The 22,536-nt window shown below is 37.7% G+C and overlaps 2 protein-coding genes across 10 annotated transcripts in view; both read left to right on the top strand.

Moving 5' to 3' along the window:
- The window catches only part of RUNDC3B (RUN domain containing 3B), a 48,567-nt gene extending 45,853 nt beyond the window's left edge, over window positions 1-2,714 (top strand). For both annotated transcript variants that reach the window (XM_071560551.1, XM_071560552.1), the window contains exon 11: window positions 360-2,714. In XM_071560551.1, coding sequence (XP_071416652.1) covers window positions 360-505 — 146 coding nt within the window. In that variant the 3' untranslated portion in view covers window positions 506-2,714. The remainder of the gene's footprint in view (window positions 1-359) is intronic.
- A 1,443-nt stretch (window positions 2,715-4,157) lies between these two features.
- DBF4 (DBF4-CDC7 kinase regulatory subunit) lies at window positions 4,158-19,271 on the top strand. Of its 8 annotated transcripts, none has more exons than XM_071560559.1 (12): window positions 4,158-4,283; window positions 6,044-6,222; window positions 8,084-8,278; window positions 9,375-9,425; window positions 9,956-10,025; window positions 10,169-10,245; window positions 11,734-11,764; window positions 12,037-12,082; window positions 13,720-13,851; window positions 16,389-16,500; window positions 16,821-16,945; window positions 18,050-19,271. In XM_071560559.1, exons 1-12 carry the CDS (start codon window positions 4,238-4,240, stop codon window positions 19,098-19,100), a joined length of 2,115 nt encoding a protein of 704 aa, XP_071416660.1. In that variant the 5' UTR covers window positions 4,158-4,237; the 3' UTR covers window positions 19,101-19,271. The 8 variants fall into 8 exon arrangements, with proteins under 8 accessions (XP_071416660.1, XP_071416661.1, XP_071416656.1 ...); XM_071560560.1 differs by having other exon boundaries at window positions 6,047-6,222; XM_071560555.1 differs by lacking the exon at window positions 4,158-4,283 and adding an exon at window positions 4,296-4,478.
- The last annotated feature ends 3,265 nt before the right edge of the window (window positions 19,272-22,536 follow it).

The following is a 22,536-nucleotide window of genomic DNA, read 5'->3' on the forward strand; positions in this document are numbered from 1 at the left end:
ACATGTATTAGTAATTTTACTTCCATTATATACAATGGACAATTTAAATACAATGAACTGATGCTGGAATCAGTAACTTCAGTTCACTGTGTAGTCAGCAGAGCTTTGGATCTGCCTCTGCAGGAGGCTGCCTACAGCCCAGCCTGTAATGCACAGCAAGGGATCTCTGTACCACCTAGATAGGGAAGATGTGGCATTAAGTTACATGTCTTCCTAATTACATTAATGAAGCATGCCCGTGCTGAAGCAGTAGTATGTAACTCATAATAGTGTAGATGAAACTGCCCTTTCTGTTCTTTTTTTTTCTGGTCATCTTGTGCTGTAAAACTTACTAGGTTAATTCTTGTTTTTCTTAACAGGGAAGGAAGACACTCCATCATTACTTGGTCTTTGTGGCTCTCTTACATCAGTAGCAAGTTACAAGTCTCTCACAAGTCTGAAATCAAGTGAATACCTTGCAAGTCCCACAACAGAGATGACAAGTCCAGGCTTAACACCATCTTGAGATACACACAAGAAGGAAGAGCTTTGTGTTGGATGCATTTGGTTTATGTTCCATGAAATGACTTGCAATGAAGACTGCTAGTTCTGAGTTAAAAAAATAAGCTGCTTTATTTTTTCTTTTCCTAGTTACCTGTGTAATTTACAAATTCTGTCCATTTTCATTCACCCTTTTTTCCCCCAGAGGACTTTTCAAGATTTTCTCTTTTAGTCTGGGTTTCTTTAAAGCTCTAGGTCAGGTACAGAATGTATAATCTGATGTTTATGAATGATTTTTAAAATTAAACAGTTGGAAATCAGTCCCCTACTTAATTGCCATCAGCTTTGTTTCTCCTTGCACTGGCCTAGCCCTGCTTTAGCCACTGTACTTCTCTGCAGTGCTTCAAATATTTATCAACCCTTGCAGAAATGACAGCGAATCCCTAACACCAGTCTTTATAGGCAAATAAATACTTTATCTAAAATTACATCTTTTCATCCGTGTATGGTGTGTAGGACATAAAACAGCATATTTAAGCTATCAACAGCTTTTCTCAAGTTGGCTCAGTGTTAGGTTTTGCATTCCTGTTAGTATCATGGCACTCAGATGTCCAAATCCCACTGAAGAATCACACTGAGACACTCTTGCAAACTCTTGAAGTTGCATGTGAATAACAAATGTAACTTGATCATATAAATCAAGCATACGTAGCAATTTTTAAATGATGAGGAAACTCACTAAATGCTTTCAAACAACCTGAGTTACAGATAATCTAAGATTATATGAGAAATTTCTTGCTGGAAAGATGGGGACTAAGGATTGTGGGGTTAACACCTTGGGAAGTTTGGATTCTGTATTTATTGACAAGATCCCAAGTAGGGTGAAAAAGGGAAAACAAAGACAATGTAATGACTGTATTTCCATGTTAAAGACTTTTCTCCTGCCTGTAGTAGTGCAATAGGTATTTTTCTTGGTAAAATAATACAGCAGAACTTCTTAAATCAGTTTTCTCAAATTACTTGCCATTGATTTAAATTACTGATAGGAAAAAAAGAAGGGAGACTGTCGCAGGTTTGGCCTAGCTGTTGCATTTTTTTAATGTAACTAACTTTCCAGATTACCCTACAAAGTTTGCAACGTAATTTTTGAATTGCAAACTATATTCTTAATTCTTTGTAAGATACAATCTTATCTATGAATTTTGCTAATCAAGGTAATGCTTAACACTATAATTAGTAACTTTTTAAACAAAAGTTAAGTGCATGTAAGTATGTTGTATTTATAAGTGCTAGGGAAAATGCTTTTTTGTGCCAAAGAAGTTTCATAAATTGTTTACATGAGTAGCTGCAGTACAGGACATTTTTAATTATTGCTTACTCTTCGGTGTTTACAGTATATCATTACACTCTGTACAGTTTTAGTTGATTTCCCTCTTGTGATGATATCTTGGCACTACTACTAAAATCTGGTCATCATAGGATGGGCTTGAAAGAAAGAGGATTCATTCTTACCTTTACTGAAACTACAGGAAGTGTTTAGCCTTTGTAAGTATGAGGCTACCCATCTCTGGAACTCAAGGCACTGTTGGATTTAGCTGGAGCAGGTTCAAAGTACATGTCCATAGCTCTCTAGTCCATGCCTCTAGAAGTCACTGTATCCGTGGCAGGGTATGTAACTGATGCTGTTTTAATGCAGAATTTTAAAGCATTTTAGCAAAATCCACCAGATCTTGTCTTTTGAGCCCTCATGTGCCCACCCAGTTAACTTCTCTGTAATTAACTTTCACCATACACTGTTGGAATGCCCATTACTTCATGTAACTTTTTTTTGTTATTACATTAAGTATCTGTTCTCTCATGACAGTTGACTAACATTATTAAATATAAATTTGTAAACGAGAGATGCATTTTTACTACAAATAAAATAAGGGAATCCATATTTCACAAGATAACATTCTACATCAAGGTGATTTCATGGGTCTTGTTTGCTGTTAAACACTTCTCACACTAGATTACATCAGTATTTTGGAGGGGGCTATAATCATGATCTTCAGTCATGTTCACTGATGGCTCTTTTCTTGGAGCTACTGGTGTGAAATTCATGTGTTGTTCAACTGAAATCTTTCATGTAAAGACACCACTGAGTTTCTGGGGTTTGTGCATGGGAAATCAGTTATGTGCGTCTTTCTCAGTTCTAAACATTAATCATTTAGAAAAAAAAATAAAATGCTAAAACTCTATATTTTGTTGTCTTGACGTTCCATAAATGTTGCATGTAAATCAAACATGTTCTGTGCTCTGAGGGACTGCAGGAATTATGGTCCATCGGTGAAGAAGGCATGGTGACTAAAACTGAGGAGGAAAAGTGAATCAGAACTGGATGAGAAATAAGAGCCAGGGTGGGGCAGCATGGGGATAAGGAGAAAATGTCAGAAGTAGGAAGAATGGACTGAAAGCTTGCGTCCTTTGGAACATCATCTGCTTCAGAAGGGTCTGAGGCTCTTGGATTTCCATTCCCCTACATTTGACATCCTGTGAGAATGCCAGCTTAGTGGGAAATTATGATCTGCCAGTGTGATCCTTTCGTTTACTAGCACAAGCAGCAGGTCCATTTGATGGGTCTTGATCAGGCCTACACAACACACAGTCTATCAGATGGTGTTTTCAGCTTGATGGGAGCCTTCAGCTTGATGGGAGCCTTCCTCTGGGAGCAGTATTCCAAGTCAGGGTGTGACTTCTTCCTTCGAGGCATTCTGCCATTGGTGCCAGGGAGCATGTCCGCACTGTAGGCCTGGGGACTGCAGAAGAAGCAGCTGGAGATGCTGGTTGTTCATCTTGGGGTGCCAGAAAGTGAGCTGCTGAGAATTCTTACATCCACAGGGTGTTTGAATGGCAGGAAAGCTGAGAAGATGAGAGAAGTTTGGAAAGTATGGAGCAAGGGCCATTGCAGTGGGTAGAGGATCCTGGGAGGATTAAGAGAGGAGCTGAAGCAGCAAGCCAGCAGCATGTCTGGGAAGCAGGAACCTGAGGTTAGTATGGGAACAGCATGGGGGTGTTTAGTGTTTGTGTGTGGGGAGGGCCTTGGGAAGTAAGGAAGAAGAAGGCTGTGATGGATTGTGGGGTTGCTGTGAGGGTGAGGAGACCTGGTCCTGTGCAGTGAGTGTAGACGGAAGAGTATTGTGTGTACAGGGAGAGGGGAGATCAGAATGAGCACAGGAAAGGAGAGGGAAGGGGATGTAGGTGCAGCTGACAGCAGTGATGACTGTGTATATTTTCCCCAGCACAGGGTTTCTGCCAGCCGTGTGCCATGCTGGGTGGCCATTCTGTGCTGGGGAGCTGCTCTGCCATGTCCCAGATGCAGCTCAGTGCTGGCAGTCAGTCTTTGGTGGTCCACCCCCACGGTAGCTGCACACTCCTGGTCTAAGCACTCTGTTCCGAACACTGAGTTTACAGTAACCAAGGATGGGTAGCTAAAAATTGGCTGTTGTTTGTGAGTCCTATATTGCTGTCCGCTGAAGTCGTTCCCTCCATGCCGGATACCTGATTGAGAGTTACTGCGGGAGGCCCCGCCCCTCTGCGGGAGGCCCCGCCCCTCTGCGGGAGGCCCCGCCCTCCCCGCGCGGCCGGGGGCGGGGGCGGTGCCGGGGGCGGTGCCGGGCGCGGGCGGGAAGGGCGGTGAGGGGGGAGCGGGGCGGCCGCGCTGACCGTGCAGGTGGCGGCAGCCGCGGCGCAGAGGAGGATGTGACTCCGGTGGAAGATGAAGCCGAGCGCTGCGGAGGCCGCCGACAAAGGAGCGCGTCCCCGTAAGCGGCAGGGGGCTGGGGGCGGCCGGGGAGTTTCAGGCCTGCCCCAGCGGGGTCCGTTCAGCATCGGCCTGGGTTGGGGCCGCCTGCCCGGCTCTGGCTTTTACATGGTTTGGGGAGTTAAACGTAAAAGTGTGGCCTTGGCTGGCGCGGACTCGTTCCCTTTTACAAGCCACTCGCAAGGCAGGGAGGCAGGTGGGTGCTGGGAAATGGCCAGGCCGCTGCTCTGCTGGGGTCGGGAGCGGGAGGCTCGTTGGGCCCGCGGGGTGGGGGCGCAGCCGCTCTGCGGGAGGGACCTCTCTTTGTTACTGCAGGCCTGCCAACGCGCTCCAAACTTCTGATCCTCCCGGAAAAGTTCAGTATATATGCTCCAGTACTAATTCCAGTGCTTAGGGTGTTAATTTTGACCTGCCGTCGCATGTGTGTGCTGGGCATAACAACCGTATTCTATGCCTGATCATCGGCGAAATCTCGCTTGCACGCCTGCAATTTCTTCTGTTTAGATTCTGCATCGGTTACGCTGCCTTATGCTTCCCCATTTTCCTGTTTCCCTAGTGGTTTTTGTCTTCTAGGTTCTACAAAGCTATCTGCTGTTTCTGCCCAACTTAGAGTATTCCTAGACAGAGAATCTTGCAGCACGAGTGGTGGTTCTGCTCCCTCTCCTTTCTTAGACCGTTTCAGGGAGGGAGAAAATCCTCTACACAGGGACTGTTTTGCATGTTGACTTTTTGTCTTCAGAAGAGGCCTGCTCACTTCCTTTAGCAGCTTTCGTGGTCTTGAGCTTCTCAGTAGAGAAGCAACTGGGAATGAGTCAGAAGAAAAGACAATGTAAAATCAATATATGCAGGTCTTGGGATAATTCTGTTCCTGTCATTGTAAATTATGTTCTTGTAGAACTCCACCACACTCCAAGATTTGCCTTCGGAAGTGAGACTTATTTCTTACCAAGACTGAATTTTTTTGTTTGCTTATTTAAATGTTTAGTCTTAACAGTTATCACGTGGATAGCTCTGTGTTGAGCATCAAGTAACTTCATCAGCACAGTTTAATTGCTGTATGTGGTTTCTTAGTTTTTTACAGTAAAATTCACTGTGACAGAGCGAGCATAACTGCAGTGGTTCTGAATGTAAGTTTGTTTGACCTGCATCTCAGGTGTGTGCTGAAAATGCAGATAAATGGTAGGATCTAGATCTTGTGGTTTTTAATGTTTCAGTTACTTTTGACTGTCTTTTTTAAAGACTCCCTAAGACTCTCTTGTATTTCAGATGAATAAGAGACAGATTCTGTTCCAAAATGGTGTTCTTGTGATTCTCAGGGACTGTGCAAGGAGTGTGTGTACTGTGGTACACAGATAGCAAATACTTGCCAAACTGCTGCAAAACTTGATAGTATTATATAGCAACTGAAATAAAGAGTTCATTTTAGGATATCATTTTAAGGCAAAACTTTTAAGGGCTATATGAGGTATTGTTATTAAAGTTTGGGTTTTAACATGTTTAACATAATAGCTGTTTTTTAAAAGTCCTGTTAAAGTCCAGGTTGGATGGGGCTTTGAACAACCTGGTCTATGGGAAGGTGTATCTGCCTATGGCAGAGGCAAGGGGGAAGGGGTGAAACTGGGTGGTCTCTAAGGTCCCTTCCAGCCCAAGCCCCATTGTATGGATTGTATGGAAGTTTACCATGTCCATTTCCATAATTTAGGAATTTTCATGAAAACCAAGCAAAACCCAGTTCTGTTTAAATTGCCTTTTTTTCCCCAGCAGATGGAAAACAAGCAAAACCAGAAAAGATAGGATCTTCTCTCAAGAATGTGAAGAAAGACACAGGAAAAACAGAGAAACTTAAATTTAAGCCACTCACTGGGAAGTCGTTTTACCTGGATATCCCATCAAATGTGATCTCTGAAAAATTAGGAAAGGACCTCAGAGAGCTGGGAGGGGTAAGTTAATGATAGACACCTGTATGACTCTAGAAGGAAAAAGGTACATGTGGAATGTGTCTTTTGTGTTCTTTGTGACTGCATTTTGTTGTTATTTGTGCTGTATCTGTAATGGAGTTTTATTTTTCTCTTTGTCTTGGTGTTTAATGCAAACAATGAGCTTATCAACACATTATTCTGTGGTTTTTCAAGAGAAGCTGCTTTGCTGATTGTAACAAGTGTTTATTATAAAGGTTTGTATTCAGTTGATTATTCACTTGGCTTAAAATTTTATCCAAGTTTATTAATTTTCATTATTTGAGGTGATGTTTTTCTGCTACTTTTGACTGTATTGACTTGTTTGCATGTTACAACTAATGTTGTTCAGCTGAACCTGAAAGAGATTAAAGGAAGACTTTTGCATATGTTTACTGTAAGTCAGTAACTTCACTAAGTACTTTTTGCACAGAATATGTTAATGAGTATTTTTGAATGCTCTTATTTAAATAACACATTTTGTAAGCATCTTACTAGGTTTTTTCCTAATTCACTCTTCTGTATGGAAGAAACTATTTGATACAAGCAAGTGCAGGGTATGATAGTAACACAAGCAGTGAAATTGCTTAGTTCACTTTAAATTGAATATTTGAGTTGGTGTAGAGAAAACTTGTCCGTTAAAGTGCAGAGTCAAAAGGGATCTGCTTAAATTCCTGACTATTCTGAATGTTGCTTTGGCAGTACTTTTTTGACCTCAGAAGAACATTGAGGAGCTTTATGAAGGTGATGCTTGTAAATCAAGATGCTGTCTGAAATCACAGTAGTGATAAGGAATAGCAGTAACATGGTTTCAAATTAAATGCATGGCTTTACATTTGACATCAAATAAGTGCACAAGGTCTTTTGTCTTTCTCTGTGAGAGTTTTGAGAGTTCATATGTGAAAGGTAAGGTTACAAATCAAAGACTGAAAAGGAAGGTTTTCAGGCTTATTCTGGGGAGTAAATGCCTTAGTCTGAGGTGCTCTGACAGCCTCAAGACCAGTTACCAAGTGTTTTGTTGTTACTTGTGTGGAATGCACTCAAAGTGCCTCCCTCAGTGTCCCATTTCTGTAAAAGGTATGTCGAGCAGCATTGAAAGGCACAGTTTCAACCTTGCTGCCTGTGATTTGTCCTTTTCAAGCTGATTAGTAAAAGAGAGGAAAATGATTTACATAAACTGTAAAGAAATAACAAGGCAAATAGCTCTCACAATAGTTGGCAATGAATTACTGGAGGAGCACAATGGAAGAGAACAAGAATAGGGTAACCACATATTTATATTACTGAGTATGAGAATATGCATCTACTAAAGAGTTTAACTTTTTGAGAAGTGTTATGAATACTACAGGTGTGAAACATGGTAACTCCTGAAATATTAATTTTTCTGCTGGTTCTGAACTCAATAAATTTACATCTTCTTGCAGACTAAAATGCGTTTGCATGCACATGCCTTTAAGTTTAACTGAATGCTTCGATGTAATTTCTGTTAGATAAAATTATATAGACAGTGGTTTTCCTTGAATTATTCTGTTATTCCTCAATGCAGTGTTTGAATTCTTTATTTGGAAAGTATTACAGTTGGATAGTCCAAAAAGTGATAATAATCAAAATATTGCAACGCTCTTCTGATAAAGATTACAAAACTAAGAAAGTGAACTTAGAATTTGTGACTGGTAAGATGCTAGTGCAACTAATTTTTTGTATTTAGAAAATATGTTCTTGTTAATTCAGTGTTTTTGAACCTAATTATTGTAGAACTTTTATCACTTTAAAGTATGCAGTGTAAAATTTGAGTTACTGATCTATTGTCCTGAAATAATCACATGTTTTATATCTTTAAATTTAGAGAGTAGAGAGTTTCCTTAGTAAGGATATCAACTACCTGGTGACGAGTAAAAAGGAGGCAAAATTTGCACGAACCCTTGGCCAGATTTCTCCTGTTCCTAGCCCGGAATCTGCACATATGGGAGGAAATGGTTCACCTCATCCCAGCAACCAAAAAGATCAACGTGATGAAAGTTCATTTAAGCTGGTAGATACAGTAAGGCTCTTAGTAATAATATTGCAAATCGGATACAACCCTTGGGATATGCTCTCATAATTTTTTTTCTATTTCATTTCCTAAAGATGGCAGCAGTTCTTTGGGTGAACAAGGGTTTTTCTTTCAAATATATTTTTAAACCCTTATTCAGGCTAACTTGTTAAAGTTAATTAACTCAAACTAAGTCAGCAGAGTTTCAGAAACTAAAAAGGAGCCTTTTTTGCAAGAGCACACTAAAATCTGTTCCAGAGGTACTATGTCTGACATAACATTGATGTTAGTATGTTTGACAGCTGGATCAGTATGGATAGGCATGTTATGGCATCCAGTGATTGGTCTCTTTCACAACACAACCTGTTAAAGTCTGGCTGATGGGGTGTTGTTAATTCAGAATCAACAGAAGCCCCCTTTGGGAGTAGTTCAAGGAAATAATTAAAACTGAGCATTATGAATACTAAGGGCGTTTTCCACCCTTTATTAGAAAATCACATTAATTGCAACAGTTAGTATCTGAATTTATGTAGGTTTATACGAAGTTTTACATGGGCTAGACTTGTGTCCTTTCAAAGTACAGTTGGAAATAATTACCTGTACTGTGTGTGTGGTACTTATTTAGAAACATGACTGTGAGCCAGTCTGCAGGCTGGTCTGTGCATTGCATAGGTGATTTTGTAAATAACCTGGATAGGTAAAGGCAGCTCATTATGAACAAACAGTATTAAGTACAAAAGGAGATGCACTGATGATAGAAAAGAAGGTGATAAGACAGAGGCCATGGTTATCTTCATGACTGTCAGCTTAATTTGCACAAGTCCCAGCCGGCGGAACCTCATCTTTTAGTGTGTGCCACTAGCACACCATCTGTGTTGTTCCAGCAGTAATGCTGCTTACCCCTTCAGTGACCTGCTTTGGCTGAAAATGATTACTTGTTGGGTTTTTTAGTTGTATTTTTCTCCCTGTAGACTGTATCAACAATAACCTTGTGAGGAATTAGCAGTACAGTCAACAAAAGTAGACTCTCATAGCTAATGTGTATTTGTGAACAGCAATGTAAATTGTCTCACCTTGCTACAAATGTGTTTCTCTTTTTACGTAGGTGTGTATGAGCAGAGGAAAATCCTTGGTTGAAAAAGCAATCAGAGAACAGGTACACCCAGTAATCAGTGAACTCATGCTTCAGAAAGTTTGGTCTTGCTCTTCTAGAAAACAAACAGTAGTAAGAGTGGTCTTAGTGAGAAGTGAAGTCATGGAATGCTCAGGCAGAAGTTGAGGGATGGTCCTAAGTGAACTGTCAGGTCATGGTTTCTGGGTACTTCCTGAAGAATTAAGTGTCTGAGGAGTCTTATGATGAGTATTAAAATTTGTCAAGATTGCAAATGCAAATAGCACTTGAGAGGTACCCATGAAGTTAAAGAAAACTTATAGAGTCACTGTTCAACTCTTACTGTAAAATACAACATTGGAGAACAGTTTTGACTTTCTGAAAGTTTAAATGGTGAAGTGCTGTAACACAGAGATGGAAAAGTCATTTGAGGAGAGCAATAGTATTTTGACAAGAAGCAAAGTATCTACATTTTAATCTCACCTTTCATATTACATGTTCCAATATATTTGTAATCATGTTAAATAATCTACTATATATTGCGTAAGATTTTTAATACAATTTATTGTTTGCAGGACTTAATCCCTTCTGGTAGTGTACTGTCCAATGCTTTGAGTTGGGGAGTGAAGATACTTCATATTGATGGTAAATATTTTTGTTAGAGAAAGCCTGACTTGAACTTGTGACATTCGTGTAAATATTCTTTTGTTGAATTCAAAATATAAAAAAAATTACAGTTGCCTCAAACATACAAAAACCCTGAGTATAATTCTTCCTCTTTTTACCAGATGTTAAGAAATGCATTGAATTAAAGAAAAGGGAGCTCTATCTACTCAAAAAAGCAGACAGTTCTTTTAAAGAAGTGGTAAGTAGCTCTTCGCCTTTTGTGAAAATGCCATTTGTTTCATTAACTGAAAAAAACACTAACATGCTAAATACTGTCTACTGTGAAGCTTGCATATTTTATTTTAATGAAGTCTTGCTCATGTTCGGTTTTTCATAGACCAGTATTTTTTGTAAATTGATTTAAAAACTATCTTTGAAAAACATGAAGTGCTAGCTACATATTTCAAAGTTTTTAAAACATAACCTTCATAGTAGCATTGATTCCGTAACGTATAGATCTTTGCTCTTGAAAAGGATATCTAGGAATCAGAAGTGCTGAGCTGTCTGAAGTTTCCATTTTGCCTGCCTTGAAAGTAATAAACACAAACAAAATTGTAGTGTGGTTTTAGTATGATGTAGATTGTCATTATGTTGCCTTGTATGACTTCCCCTGTGACACAGTGATTAGAAACCCTTTGCTTTTGATTGGTCATTTTGAAAAGTCACAGCTATGTTTCCTGGAGAAGTCATCTCTGTAAGGAATCTTCAACTTTGCCTTTGTAAAAAGGTAGCATAAAGCATCTTCAAGCTGTCCTGCCATTAATGTGCATTTCACATGTGAACGTCCCAGTTTCTCCAGTTTTCAGTGTGTGATACAGTGAGACATCTAAACTTGGAGTTGCTCTTTGCTCTGTCTGCAGTTGCTCTGTAATTTAAACTAAACACATGAAGGTGTCCAGTTGTCTAGTCCATGCATGGAGCTCTGATAAGTAAATGGAACTAAACTACCTAGTGAGTGTTACTTTGTTTTGGGATGCAGTATTGGCTTATTATTGAGGCCACGTAAAATCCTCTGCCAAATCATCAGTGTGTTCACGGATAGCAGGGTGGCATTTACTTGCTAGTAATATACACTGAGTCTGTACCTCTACAAGAATAAATTACAACTAGCAGCTGATGCTTGAATGTAACTCTACTTTTTTTCTGAAGACAAATGTTCTTTTTAGTTTTATTCTTCATTGCTAAAAATAAAGACAGACCCAACCTGTGTAAATTTATGCAAATGAATTGTCTTAATTGGAGAATGTTGCTATCTGCAGGTTTTGGGGACATTTTACAGCTTGCAATTAATTAGGATTTATAAAGTGTTGTAAAAATGTTATCTGTATTGAAGAATCAACTTTCAACCATGGCAAGGTATTTTCAAGAGGAGAGAGTAAATGTACACATTTAGCTTTGTGATTTCTTTGTTTAATTTTGGTTTTAGGAAAAGTAGATTGAAGCATGTGAAAGAGAACACTGGTTTGGGATGGGGTTTTTTGCAGTATAGAAATAACTATTTCTTTTGGAAAAGAGTTACCATATTTCTAAAGTCCTAATGAGCTTAGTTTCCTGCAAAATTCATGATTGTGTATGAAGACATGATTAACACAGGTAGACTCTCATAACTTAAATTATCTAGAGCGAAATATTTAAATGAAGTGCAGAATAACACAGAGATTTTATACATTCTCTCTTTTTTCAACAGGGAGAACATGTTACTAGTCAAAAGTCAAAAAGTAAGTATTTCAATAATTGTAGAGGTTTCTGGTTTGCCATTTTTTCTGAAATCTTAAAAATGTGCTAAAGTTCTCATGTGGTCAGGTGTGGTGCTGCATTACTATTTGTATGTCCAAGAAAAGCATGTAGAAGAACTTACAGAAATCAAGAGGTGTCAAAATATGTACATAATGAATTTTAAAATAAAGTCTGTTATATATTCAGCTACTGCTGTGACTTGCTCATTGAAGAAAAATATTTCTCTCTTAATTTCATTTTCTCATCTTTTGAGCAGGGAGACTGCAAAATCCATTTATCAGGGTGGAGGATAAAAGTTGGTAAGTGTTCTCTTCATGCATTCAATAATGTGGTTCTTAAACTGAGTAATTCAGAATTACTTGAGGAAGTGTGTCCTTAGATCTCAATTTCCTTCAACTTATGACTTCAAATGCCAGGTGTACTGTCCTCTTATAATAAGATACAAATGTGTTTAGTTACCAGATGAGACTGAGCAAGTAGTAAGTATGGAAGGGAATATTTGCAATAGGTAACGGAAGTGGAAAGTTAATAGGTAGTTCCAGTTTGTAGATCATGAGAGTGGATTCTTTGGGTCACTTTCTGCCAAAGACCATATGAATGAGAGGGAAACTTGGAAGCTTTGAACCTTTACATCTTTTCTTAGATCCAAGACTGTTTAGATGTAAGAAAAGGGAAATTGTTACAGTTAAAACCATTCCTTCAAATTAGGTTTAATTTCTTGTTTGATCATTCAGTTTTAAAAGGAAAAATCCCAAGCTGTTAATCTGATTTCAGTATCCACAGTAGCTTGAAATCTGATCTTTTCAGCCCTTCAAAATGTTCACATCTTTCTCATCTCAATCAGACCTGGCTGTATAAGAAAATGCCAGTTTGCCAGAAGTTGACAGAACAATGAGTTGTAAAAAAAGGTGCTGTTTTGCACAGCATGTTTTGCACCTTTCAGTTCCTAAATAACTTCTGTTTTATGATGTTGTTTATAAGTGCCAAATTCTTTGACCTGATTTCTTTGACGCTTTTCTGAATGAAAAAAGAGATGTAAACCTGGTAATACACTGTGGGTTGGTGTAATAGGTATGAAGGACATGAGGGTAATGGGAAGAATTGGACCAACACCCTTGTATAAGTACAAGAAATTCATATATAAGTGTGAATTTGTCTTCATAATGTAATGGGGTACTAAATACCCGAAGCACTTTTAAATGTTTATGTAACATAATATTTTTTAAAGTTTGTGCAACATAAGTAGCCGTTCAGAAGCAGAACAAGATGCTATCCCTATTATGATTTCCAGACTTGCTCTTGTAGTTTTGCCTGGGTTGCTTATAATAGTAACATGAGGGAAAAAAAAATCAGTCTGAGCTCTGGCATCAGCATTTCAGTGAAATGATTCAGTATGTGAACTTTACAGCATGCCCCATTTTAAACATTCTTAATATATTTAGAGCACTGCTAGTTCTGATACCTCTCCAAGTACAGTGGTGTGCATGAAAATTACCTTTCTGGAAGATGAAAAGATCAGGTTTTGTATGTTAAATGGTGAACTGATCAATTTATTTTTTAAGAAGAAAATGGCAAAATGAAAACAGAAATAAATTACTGCATTGGATGTTAGGAACTGCTATAGCTACTTCTCAGGAGCACAAGTGCACTGTTTTGCGTGTTGTTCTTAGGTTTATTGGCTATTCGGCTCACAAAAAATGGTAGGCACAAAAGTCATGTCCCAGGACATTTGTAGGACAGCTCTGGAAACTCAAAGACAGTAAGTTCATAGGAAGGAATGAATTACTTATTTTAGGATATTTATCTGCTTAGCGTTCCGTGTATGTCATATGTAAAAGAGAAACACTTTTTCAAGATTTTTTACCTGATGTAATTTGTGCTATGAACTCGTTTTCCATTTCTGATGGTTCTGATGCACTTGTTTTGTCTAATGCAGCCAGTACAGACCATTTTATCTGCAATTACCGACTTTTCCTTTTCTAAACTACTGTGTTCCAAAGCCGTATAGTCCATTTGAGGTGGATAAGAAGTATCCTTCTGGTAAAAAGCCAACTCAGTCTAAGCAAAGGTTTGTTGAAAACTTGTTTTTGAGGTGTGGGTCGAGGAGAGGGCTGTTCTCTAAATTATTTCATAAGTAATTTTGTTCTGAAATAATTGCTCTTTGAATTTTGTGTTCTATTTAATACTGCTAGCCATGTCTCAGCTGATGTATTTACTACACTGTTGGTGTCTGTCTCTCTTTCTGTACCCTCTTTATCCTGTCTTTAGTCCTTTTTTTGGACATACAGATGCATACATCCAAAAATGCAGCCTTCTCCTTTCACTGTGGGACTGCATAAGATTTTTTTCCTTTCTGCTTTTGGTTTCTTCTTTGTCCTCATCTTGGATGCCATCCAGTAAGTATTTCACAGGAAGTGGATTTCTTAAGACTTCTTTTGTCCATGTAGTGCAAAAGTAGGCAGTTAAATTTTTTAAAACAGTGATGTTCAATCGTAGTGCATAATCATTGTTGATAAAGAGTGCATATTGTTGATAATTTATACTAATTAGACTGCTAATCTTGCTTCAACACTTCAGAGATGAGAAGTGGATGCCAACTGCCTGGTAGAATTGCAGTTGGTCTTAGATCAAGTGTTTGTGTGATACATTTGGACATTCAGGCTCTACTTGAGCACTACAGATGCAGTTAAAACTTCTGTCAAACCAGTTTTATGATTTGAAACTATTTAAGGATCTTAAATTGCCTAGGTTTTTTGTGAATCAAACTATTGTTTTGAATTTCTTCTACCTAGCATATTTCTTTGACTTCTAAAATTGATTCATGTGAAAGACTAAAGATACTAAAGTGAAAGGTAGTGTAGCTATATGTGGAACTTCCTGTATTTACTGACTTGCTGCTTTTCTGTCCTTGGGGCTGAAGACTTAAATGTTTTCTTTATAAACTGTCTTCTCCACTGTTCTGTCCAGTGTTAAACCATTATGATAGCCCTGTGAAGGTTTATCAGCTTATGTTGCCATGATACTCTTTTCTTTTTTTTTTTACATTTTTATTGGAATGCATTTAGCAGTATGAGAAAGTAAAAAATATGTATTGCAATGGTTACTGTCGTATTAATAAGGCAGTTTCTGATTGTGTTTCTTCCGAGGGAATTAGAAAAGGTCCATTCTTTTTAAAGCATTAAAAAAACCCCAAAAGGCAGGTTTTCTTTATATGGACTAAGAAATATGATATATTAAAAATGTCAAGAGTTATGTTTGAATATTTCTAATTAACCTTTCAGGAGGGCACATACCAAAGAGTTATTTAGGGGAGATTGTTTCACACTCAGCCAGTAAATGTGAGGAATGCCAGCTCTGGGAGAGAGTGAGCGGAATGCTCGCTTGTTTTGTCTTTATCTGGGAGAAAAGCTTGTTGAAGTGAAGTTACCAGTTCTACATCTGCATTGGGCAAGACCTGCAGATACTCAGTTTTCAGTTGATGTGTTCTGTGGGTTATATCCTGGTTTGCTGTTTCTCAGTGATTTTTACTGGTTTTGAGAAGGAGGGTGGGAAGGCTGGTGTAACAATAAAAGCACACAGCTGGGTGGAGCCTGTCCCAGGGACCTCAAAAAATACTGGGGTAGGTGCTAGACCTGTTTAGACTTGTGGATTGAAAGCAGTTGTTGAAAACTGTATCCTTAATGTGCAAGAGCAATACATTCTATGCTTTATAAACTAGAGATCCTTTAAGGCAGATTTTTTGATGTACAGCCCAGAGCTCACAGCTGTGCAGATACTTGTTGAAGTCTGTCAGAATGATTTTTGGGCTAGGCAGAGAGATGGCACTATTCCTTTAAAGTAAAGGGAAGTAGAGGATTGATGACTTTGTTTTATTGCTGGTATATCAGTCTTAGGTGGTTTAATAGTGAATTGCAGCAAACAGTAGCTCTACTCAGATGAGGACTCTGAAGGTCATGGAGCAGTAATTGAAAACTTCTTCATGTGTTAATCTCCAGGAAGAACTTGAGGTTCATTTTCTCACATTCCCACTTAGCCTTTGCCTAGAAAAGCAGGACAAAGTGGCACTATGTCAGCACACTCAAAATTGGCACATAAACAACAAATATGACTGTTATTTCTACTGATGAGTGAGAGGTCATCTGTTAGACCAGGTGATTTTGCTGTGTTTCCTAGGCATCAAAAATACAGACAGGGGATGTGAAAAGATGTTTTTCCCTGGTTTCGGTTTTATCAGCTATGCAGAGGTTTCAATAAGTTGTTTGATTTTTCAAGTGAGATTTGGTTTGTTTTTCTTTTAGCAATTTTCCAATGTTTATTCTGAGTCTCTGGTAATAGTACATCTGTACAAACCTGGATGTTTTATGCTTACTTATAGTTCTGCTGAGTCTGCCTGTCTTCTTGCTGTGTGTTTTGTTTGTTTTTAAATTTATAGGTAATTTTTCTTTGTTTTTCCTAAGTGTTGACTAACATAATGTAAAGCATTTAAGGGGAAATAAAGCTTTAATTTGGTTTGGGGTTTTTTAGGTGAATAACAATGAACATACTGTGAGAGGAAAGTTGAGAGTTCAGTTCCATATTTGAGACTCGTTAATATTCTCTTAACAGAAACAAAATAAATAAAAAGGACTGTGAAATGCCTGCTCAGCTTCCTCAGAAGGACAAAAAAAAGGGAGGATATTGTGAATGTTGTGGGAAGAAATATGAAGATCTGCAAACAGTATGTGAAATGTCAAGTATATGCTTTGATACAGTCATATCTCTTAAATGTGGTATCAACAGAGGTGTCTATCTTTTTATTTTAAAATATTTTTCTGAATATACTTCCTAAAAAGCAGCAAGTAGGTATTTTTTTTCCTTGTAGGTTTTAATTCGTGATTTCTGCTTCTGTGTATGATATCTAAAGCTACTACTAGTTCATGTCTTGGAGATGCTAGTAATGAATTAATGATATTTACTTGCTGCTCCATATCATATTGCTGACTTGTATATTTGTATCTGTAGTATTAGCTTTGTTTCATGGTTTTTCTTTAATTGCAGCATCTTGAAAGTGAACGGCACCGAAATTTTGCACAAAGCACACAATATAAAGTTGTGGATGATATAATCTCAAAGTTAGTTCATGAGTTTGTTGCATACAAAGATGATACAACAAAACTAAGAAGGTGAGTTACATGTTGTAAATTTTAAAGACTTTGTGAGTCAAGATATTGAACATAAAGATGCTTAGTTCCAAAATTCTGGACCTGAGCAGAACAGAATAAATTCATGTTTTTCAGTCTGAAATAAATCATGGACATTCGCAATGCAGTTGTACCTGGCAAATCAGTTCTATAAAGCAGAAATTGGGGAAAAATAATCCAGAGTGCGCATGGCATCATGGAAAGATGAGACAGAAAGGAATTGCCAGAAGTTGTTCTACCTGTCCTTCAGCTTCTGTAAAGCAAAATCTATTGTACTGAAATATTGCTGACAGAAAGACAGTGATGTCTGAACATCTTGCTCTGAATGCTTTCTGTCATTCTGAGTAGCCTAAGAACAGCAAGTGATACCCTCCTCGGTCAAGCTGATCTCCTCAGCTGTGGAAAAACTTCCTCTCTATTCTAAGCCTCTTCTGTGCTGTCTTGGCGAGAAAGGCTTGTTTCTGGTCTTGGACTGTAGGCATCAATGTCTTTGTTGCTTGAAACAGTAACACAATTCAAGGCTGCTCTGATATTTTGCAAATGAGTTAGGAGATAAGAAATAACATTTTTGCTTATTTGTTTAAAAGAAGGGCAAGTATTGAGGAAATTAAGATATTCTTATCAAAAGCAAAGGAAATGCAAATAGAGTCAAATAACTGGTAGCCTAATGAAGACAAACCTTTATTTCTTTTGTGGTTTCAAAATAGAGTGGTTAGGCTTGAAATCCTGTAAAAAAATCATATGATAATTTTTTGTGTATATATCATAGAATATTTGTAAGTATTTATAGTCATTGCATTATATTCACTAACTTCTTTTGTTCGTAATGCCACTGTGAATTGAGATTTACTGAAATCCTAGATTTTTGTGTATTTTTAAAATAATTTTATATACTGTAGTAACCCATGAGAAAGCATGGCACTCTGTTCCTGTAGAAATAGTGTGTTGCTATCCTAAATAAATTTTACCTTGAAAAGTATTAACAAAAACCTCTTTGTCAGTTCAGTTGCTTCTCTAGAACCATGTATAGTTATGATACACAGGGGTTTTTATGTTTATTAATATATTTGAACACTTTCATTGCAGAGCAAAATGTAGCACAGGATATTTTTCTCCTATTATTGGAAAGATAACTAGACCAGATGAGCTGCAAGAACAACTGAGAAAGCAACACATTTCTTTGAAAACTTACTCCTGGAAGGATACAGCAATGCAGGCACTCAAACTCGATTGCCAGCCCGCAGAAGTACAACCAAATTCTGTGCCAACACCTACTCCTCTCTCTGCATCTGTCTGTTCACCTCTTTATTGTCACTCGTCACAACCTTCAGAACTGAAAAGTAAGTTCAGAATTAATGATGAAAATATTAAAACTGATTGCTCCTATGCTGCAAACTTAAGAGGGACTGTTGAATCATCAAATTCCATACAACTACCCCTTCAGAAAGATGACAAAGCATACACAGAGAACTTGTCTCGAGCTTATGAGCCATTCAGCAAGGAAATACTGGAACCAGAGGCAATTAGGAATAATTTAAAGTGTCTTCAGGAAGGCATGTATACCTTAGGTTCTCATACTCAAGTTACAGACAAAAACCTATCAGAGCTGAAACGAAAATTAAATAATGCAGTAGTTCTGCCAGCAAAGCATTTGAAAAAAACAGATGCCAATCCTACGTTTGTCAAGAAATGTCATGATTTATGTGATAATCATCAACAAATGCAGCACAATGTCATTCTGGAGGCTGAGGTATCTGATACTGCTGTGAACAAAGAACTTAATGCATCGTCTGCCAGCACTGCCTGCAGTTCACCGTCTGGAAAGCTGCACAGAAAAGTGAAGCTTAACTTGGGAAGAACTAAAAGAGAAACCCAGAAACAGAATATGGAGTTATGCATAAAGTATACAGATGGACTGCCTGTTCCTGAAGAGAAGAGAAGCACTTGTAGCTCATCATTGCAGCCTCTACTGGAATTATTTCAGACAAGTGAAAGAAACTCAGAATTTAAAGGTTTTTCAGATTACGCTGAAAACAAAGGCTCAACGAGCATAGATGATACATGTGAAAAGCAGAATACAAATGTTATGTGGGCGTTATTTGCCTCTTCATCCTCATCCCCATTTGCTGGATTTTAATGCTGCTTTATTTAATATAGTGAACTTTAAATCAACTTGGAAATTTAAGATTCTATTCATGAAGACTTTTAATTGTTGTAGTATATGTACAGATTATTTGGTTTTCAAGTTTTTTAATGCAAAAATTCCATATATGTAAATACGAAAAATAAAACTGAAGTTTGGTTTTGGTCTCGTGGGGTGTTTCTGGTTTTTTTGGAGGTTTTTTTGCATGTTTTTTTTGTTGGTGGTGGTTTGGTTTGGTTTTTTTTTTAAGGTACCACTTTTATCATGGCTGATAAAAGGTTCTGACCCCAGATTTGGGTTACATGAATTAATAGGCAAAACTGGTAAGCATGATGCAGCTGTATTTAGATAAAGAATTTTATAAAATCCTTGATTATTATACTTTCTAAGTAACCACGTTATAAGTAACTGGATGTTTCTTTGTAAATAAGGTAGTCCATTACTCACAGACTAGTGGTCTTTTGTGGACATTTGGTTGCTTCGCTTTTTTCTGCTGGTGCTGTAAGAGAGAACACAGTAACAAATATATTGCATTCTTCGACTATTGTGACCCAATTTAAACTTAAACTAGCTGTATTGTGTGTTTCAGCTAATAGGAAAGGGGGTGTATATTTTTCCGTGGAGAAAAACAAACAAAAAAAACAAACAAAAAAAAAAGGAAGGACCACAACAAAACAGTCAACAAGTTTGATTGACTTGAATTGTTTGTTTGATTTTACTTTCATAGCAGCCAGCCTGCTAGTCTGAAGCAGAGTGAAAGGCCCAAGTGGGAGTTGGAAAGACTTTTTTTAATACTTCAGACCTTTAGCAGAACTGATCTCTTTGAGAATTTCTGTATCTGTAAATCATTGCAGGGCATCAGAATGAAATTACAGGAGGTAATTGCAAAGCTTCATTAATAAATGTAAGTGCCTTAAGGTCATATAAGAGATCTAAACCCATCAGAAATTACTTCCATTAATTTTTGCATTTTCGTCTCTTGCCTGTTTAATGTTTTCAAACTTAGTGCTCTTATTGTTAAAGTGCTTTAAATATTGTGTACTATTGTCTGTCCTATATGGGCCATTTTCTGTGAGGGGTAGGTAAAGCTTCTTGGCGTGCAGGAATGGGTAAGGAAAATGACATAAAATTACTTTCTTTTAGAGACCTTACCAACTGGAAACTTAAAGATGAAAGTAGCAGTTTAGGGAGTTGCTGTTAGCTTCAAGGTGACAATCCTTGTTCCACTGTCCATGTAATTGCATGTACAGTCTGGTAAGAACTGCTTTTAGTCTCTCCTTCTTACTGGTCCCTCTTGGCTTGATCCATAGTTAATTCTGATCTAGATTTTCATCATGAAAATACTATAGAAGGCCATTACAGAAATGAGCAAAATTAGAATTTTAAAAGGGAGTTGATGTTGAACGTGTATGTCTATATATATTTTTTGCCAGTGAATTACCAGTATATAATGTTCTAGGAACGGGACTTTAAAGTAGAACACTGAAGGAATTACTTTCTTCATTTTGAGTGACACTTACAGTTACAAGGACTGCTCTCTGATTCAATGAATGCAACATATTTTAGGAACAAGTGTTTGTTTTTCTTCTGTTGACATCATGGGTTTGGGGAGAGGGTTGTGGGGTTCTTTTGTTTGTTTTTCTGTTTGGTCTTACAGTAAAATTAAGAAAAACTTGCATTTTCTCCATAACATGTTGCAACAATCTGTCTGTAGGTACCTTTTGCAGACATCATGCTCCTCCTATCCCAGAGACACCTCTTGTTTGCCATGATGGCCTCCAACCACTGGGATGTGTATGTGTGGTTATTTATATACATAAGGATTACTGCAGTAGTTACATGTGAAGGTAAAAGTCACCGTTAGTAAATCTACTCATCAGATAAAAAATGTGTATGTTTTGCATATGACTAGATGCAATGTTATAACATGTTACCTCAATAGGCCCTTCAAAGGGGAGATATAAACACATTGAAATCTTCATTAAAATATGAAGACTACTAATAATGTAGAACAACACAGGAGAGTCACTGCTACTGGTTGCAAAAAGCACTTTTAGTCATGATGAGAATTTGTTTACTGATCACATTAGTGTGTATTGACTGCCCTTTGTATGTACTATGTTCAGATGGCATCACATGCCACCTAAGCCTGCTCACTGTTTCTAAAACAGGTTTATTCAGCATATTCAATTATTTTAACGTATTTATTATCTTTTAAGCTTGTTAAACTTCAGTTTTTGCAAAAATTTTGAAGTGTTTGTATTAATTAGTATTGGAAAAAAATTAAATATGGAAGGATAGTTTGTAGGACATCTGTCTGTCTCTCTGACTTCCAGCGAAAAGAATAGAGCATTTTCAAAACACATGGCAGTGATTCTGAGAAATGTCAAACACTTCAGACAAACTACCACAAATATCTCTGTGGTGTCTTTAAAATAAAATTTTGCCATTCGAAGTGCAGTTTACCTGTCAGTACATATTTGTGTTAATTAGGTAGTATATAATTACAGTTTGAACTCTTCCTTCTTGGGTACATGAATTTCTTCAAATACATTTCATTTTTGAATCATCTTGCTTTCTTTGAATGAGAAGCAGGTGTAGGTAATTCTTACATTCTATTCAAAAACAGTTAATATTCTAACTGCTGTTTCCTTTTTGTGGTGGTTAGAGAAACTTGGAGCTGTATTTCCATACTCTCTGCAGCATGTATTTATACACAGTTGGGATTCAAAATTTTAATGAAGCACCCAAAACTTGACTGTCAGAAAAACATGAGAGCTTTAACCCATGTGTAGAATAGACACTACTTAATTTTAAAATCTGATTGAAAAAATATCCCCATGACTTCTGAATTATAAAAGTACCCTTACTTGCATGATTATCTTGTGGGTCTATGCTCTTCCTTCTTTCTCTTTCATGGGTGTGTCAATGACAGGGATGTGAAATATTTTATGATAATTTTTAAAATGTTAAAACAGGAGGCGTATGTGTGCACACACACACACACGCCACTGCTGAAAGCCTCTGCAGGCACTGGTTTGGTACTTCAGTGTGAGTTGCAACTGCTCTGTTCAGACCAGGAGAGAGAGCAAAGTGATTTTCGGTAAAGACATATAACTTCTTCCTCATGGAAGCCAGCTGGAAAATGCAAAGTTGGCATAGTAGTAGCAACATCAAAAGAAATACAGGTGTTGAAAGCTGCTTTTAAAAATAAAGCCTTGGAAGACGTAGTGTTTTCCTTCTGTTCCACCTACTCTATAGTTCTCGGTTTTTGCAGTGGATACCCAACCGCTGCATATGACTTTGCTCCACTGTACGTGTTTATCTGGAACAGAAATATTTTGTCTCCTCAGGTGATTTATAGTGTGGCTGAGAGGACAGAGTTCCCAAGTGTTGGGAATGCACAGATGTGTGTACGTGTGTGTGGCTG

This window comes from Pithys albifrons, chromosome 7, assembly GCF_047495875.1.
Source record: "Pithys albifrons albifrons isolate INPA30051 chromosome 7, PitAlb_v1, whole genome shotgun sequence".
Taxonomy (NCBI): Eukaryota; Metazoa; Chordata; class Aves; order Passeriformes; family Thamnophilidae; genus Pithys; species Pithys albifrons.

What these genes read in the sequence shown, in the direction of transcription:
- DBF4 (XM_071560555.1), top strand. Translation starts at nt 4,391, where the DNA reads ATGGTTTGGGGAGTTAAACGTAAAAGTGTGGCCTTGGCTGGCGCGGAC. An exon ending in CATTTAAGCTGGTAGATACA is followed by an intron (nt 8,279 to 9,374) that starts GTAAGGCTCTTA and finishes CTTTTTACGTAG; the next exon opens with GTGTGTATGAGCAGAGGAAA. An exon ending in ACAGTTCTTTTAAAGAAGTG is followed by an intron (nt 10,246 to 11,733) that starts GTAAGTAGCTCT and finishes TTTTTTCAACAG; the next exon opens with GGAGAACATGTTACTAGTCA.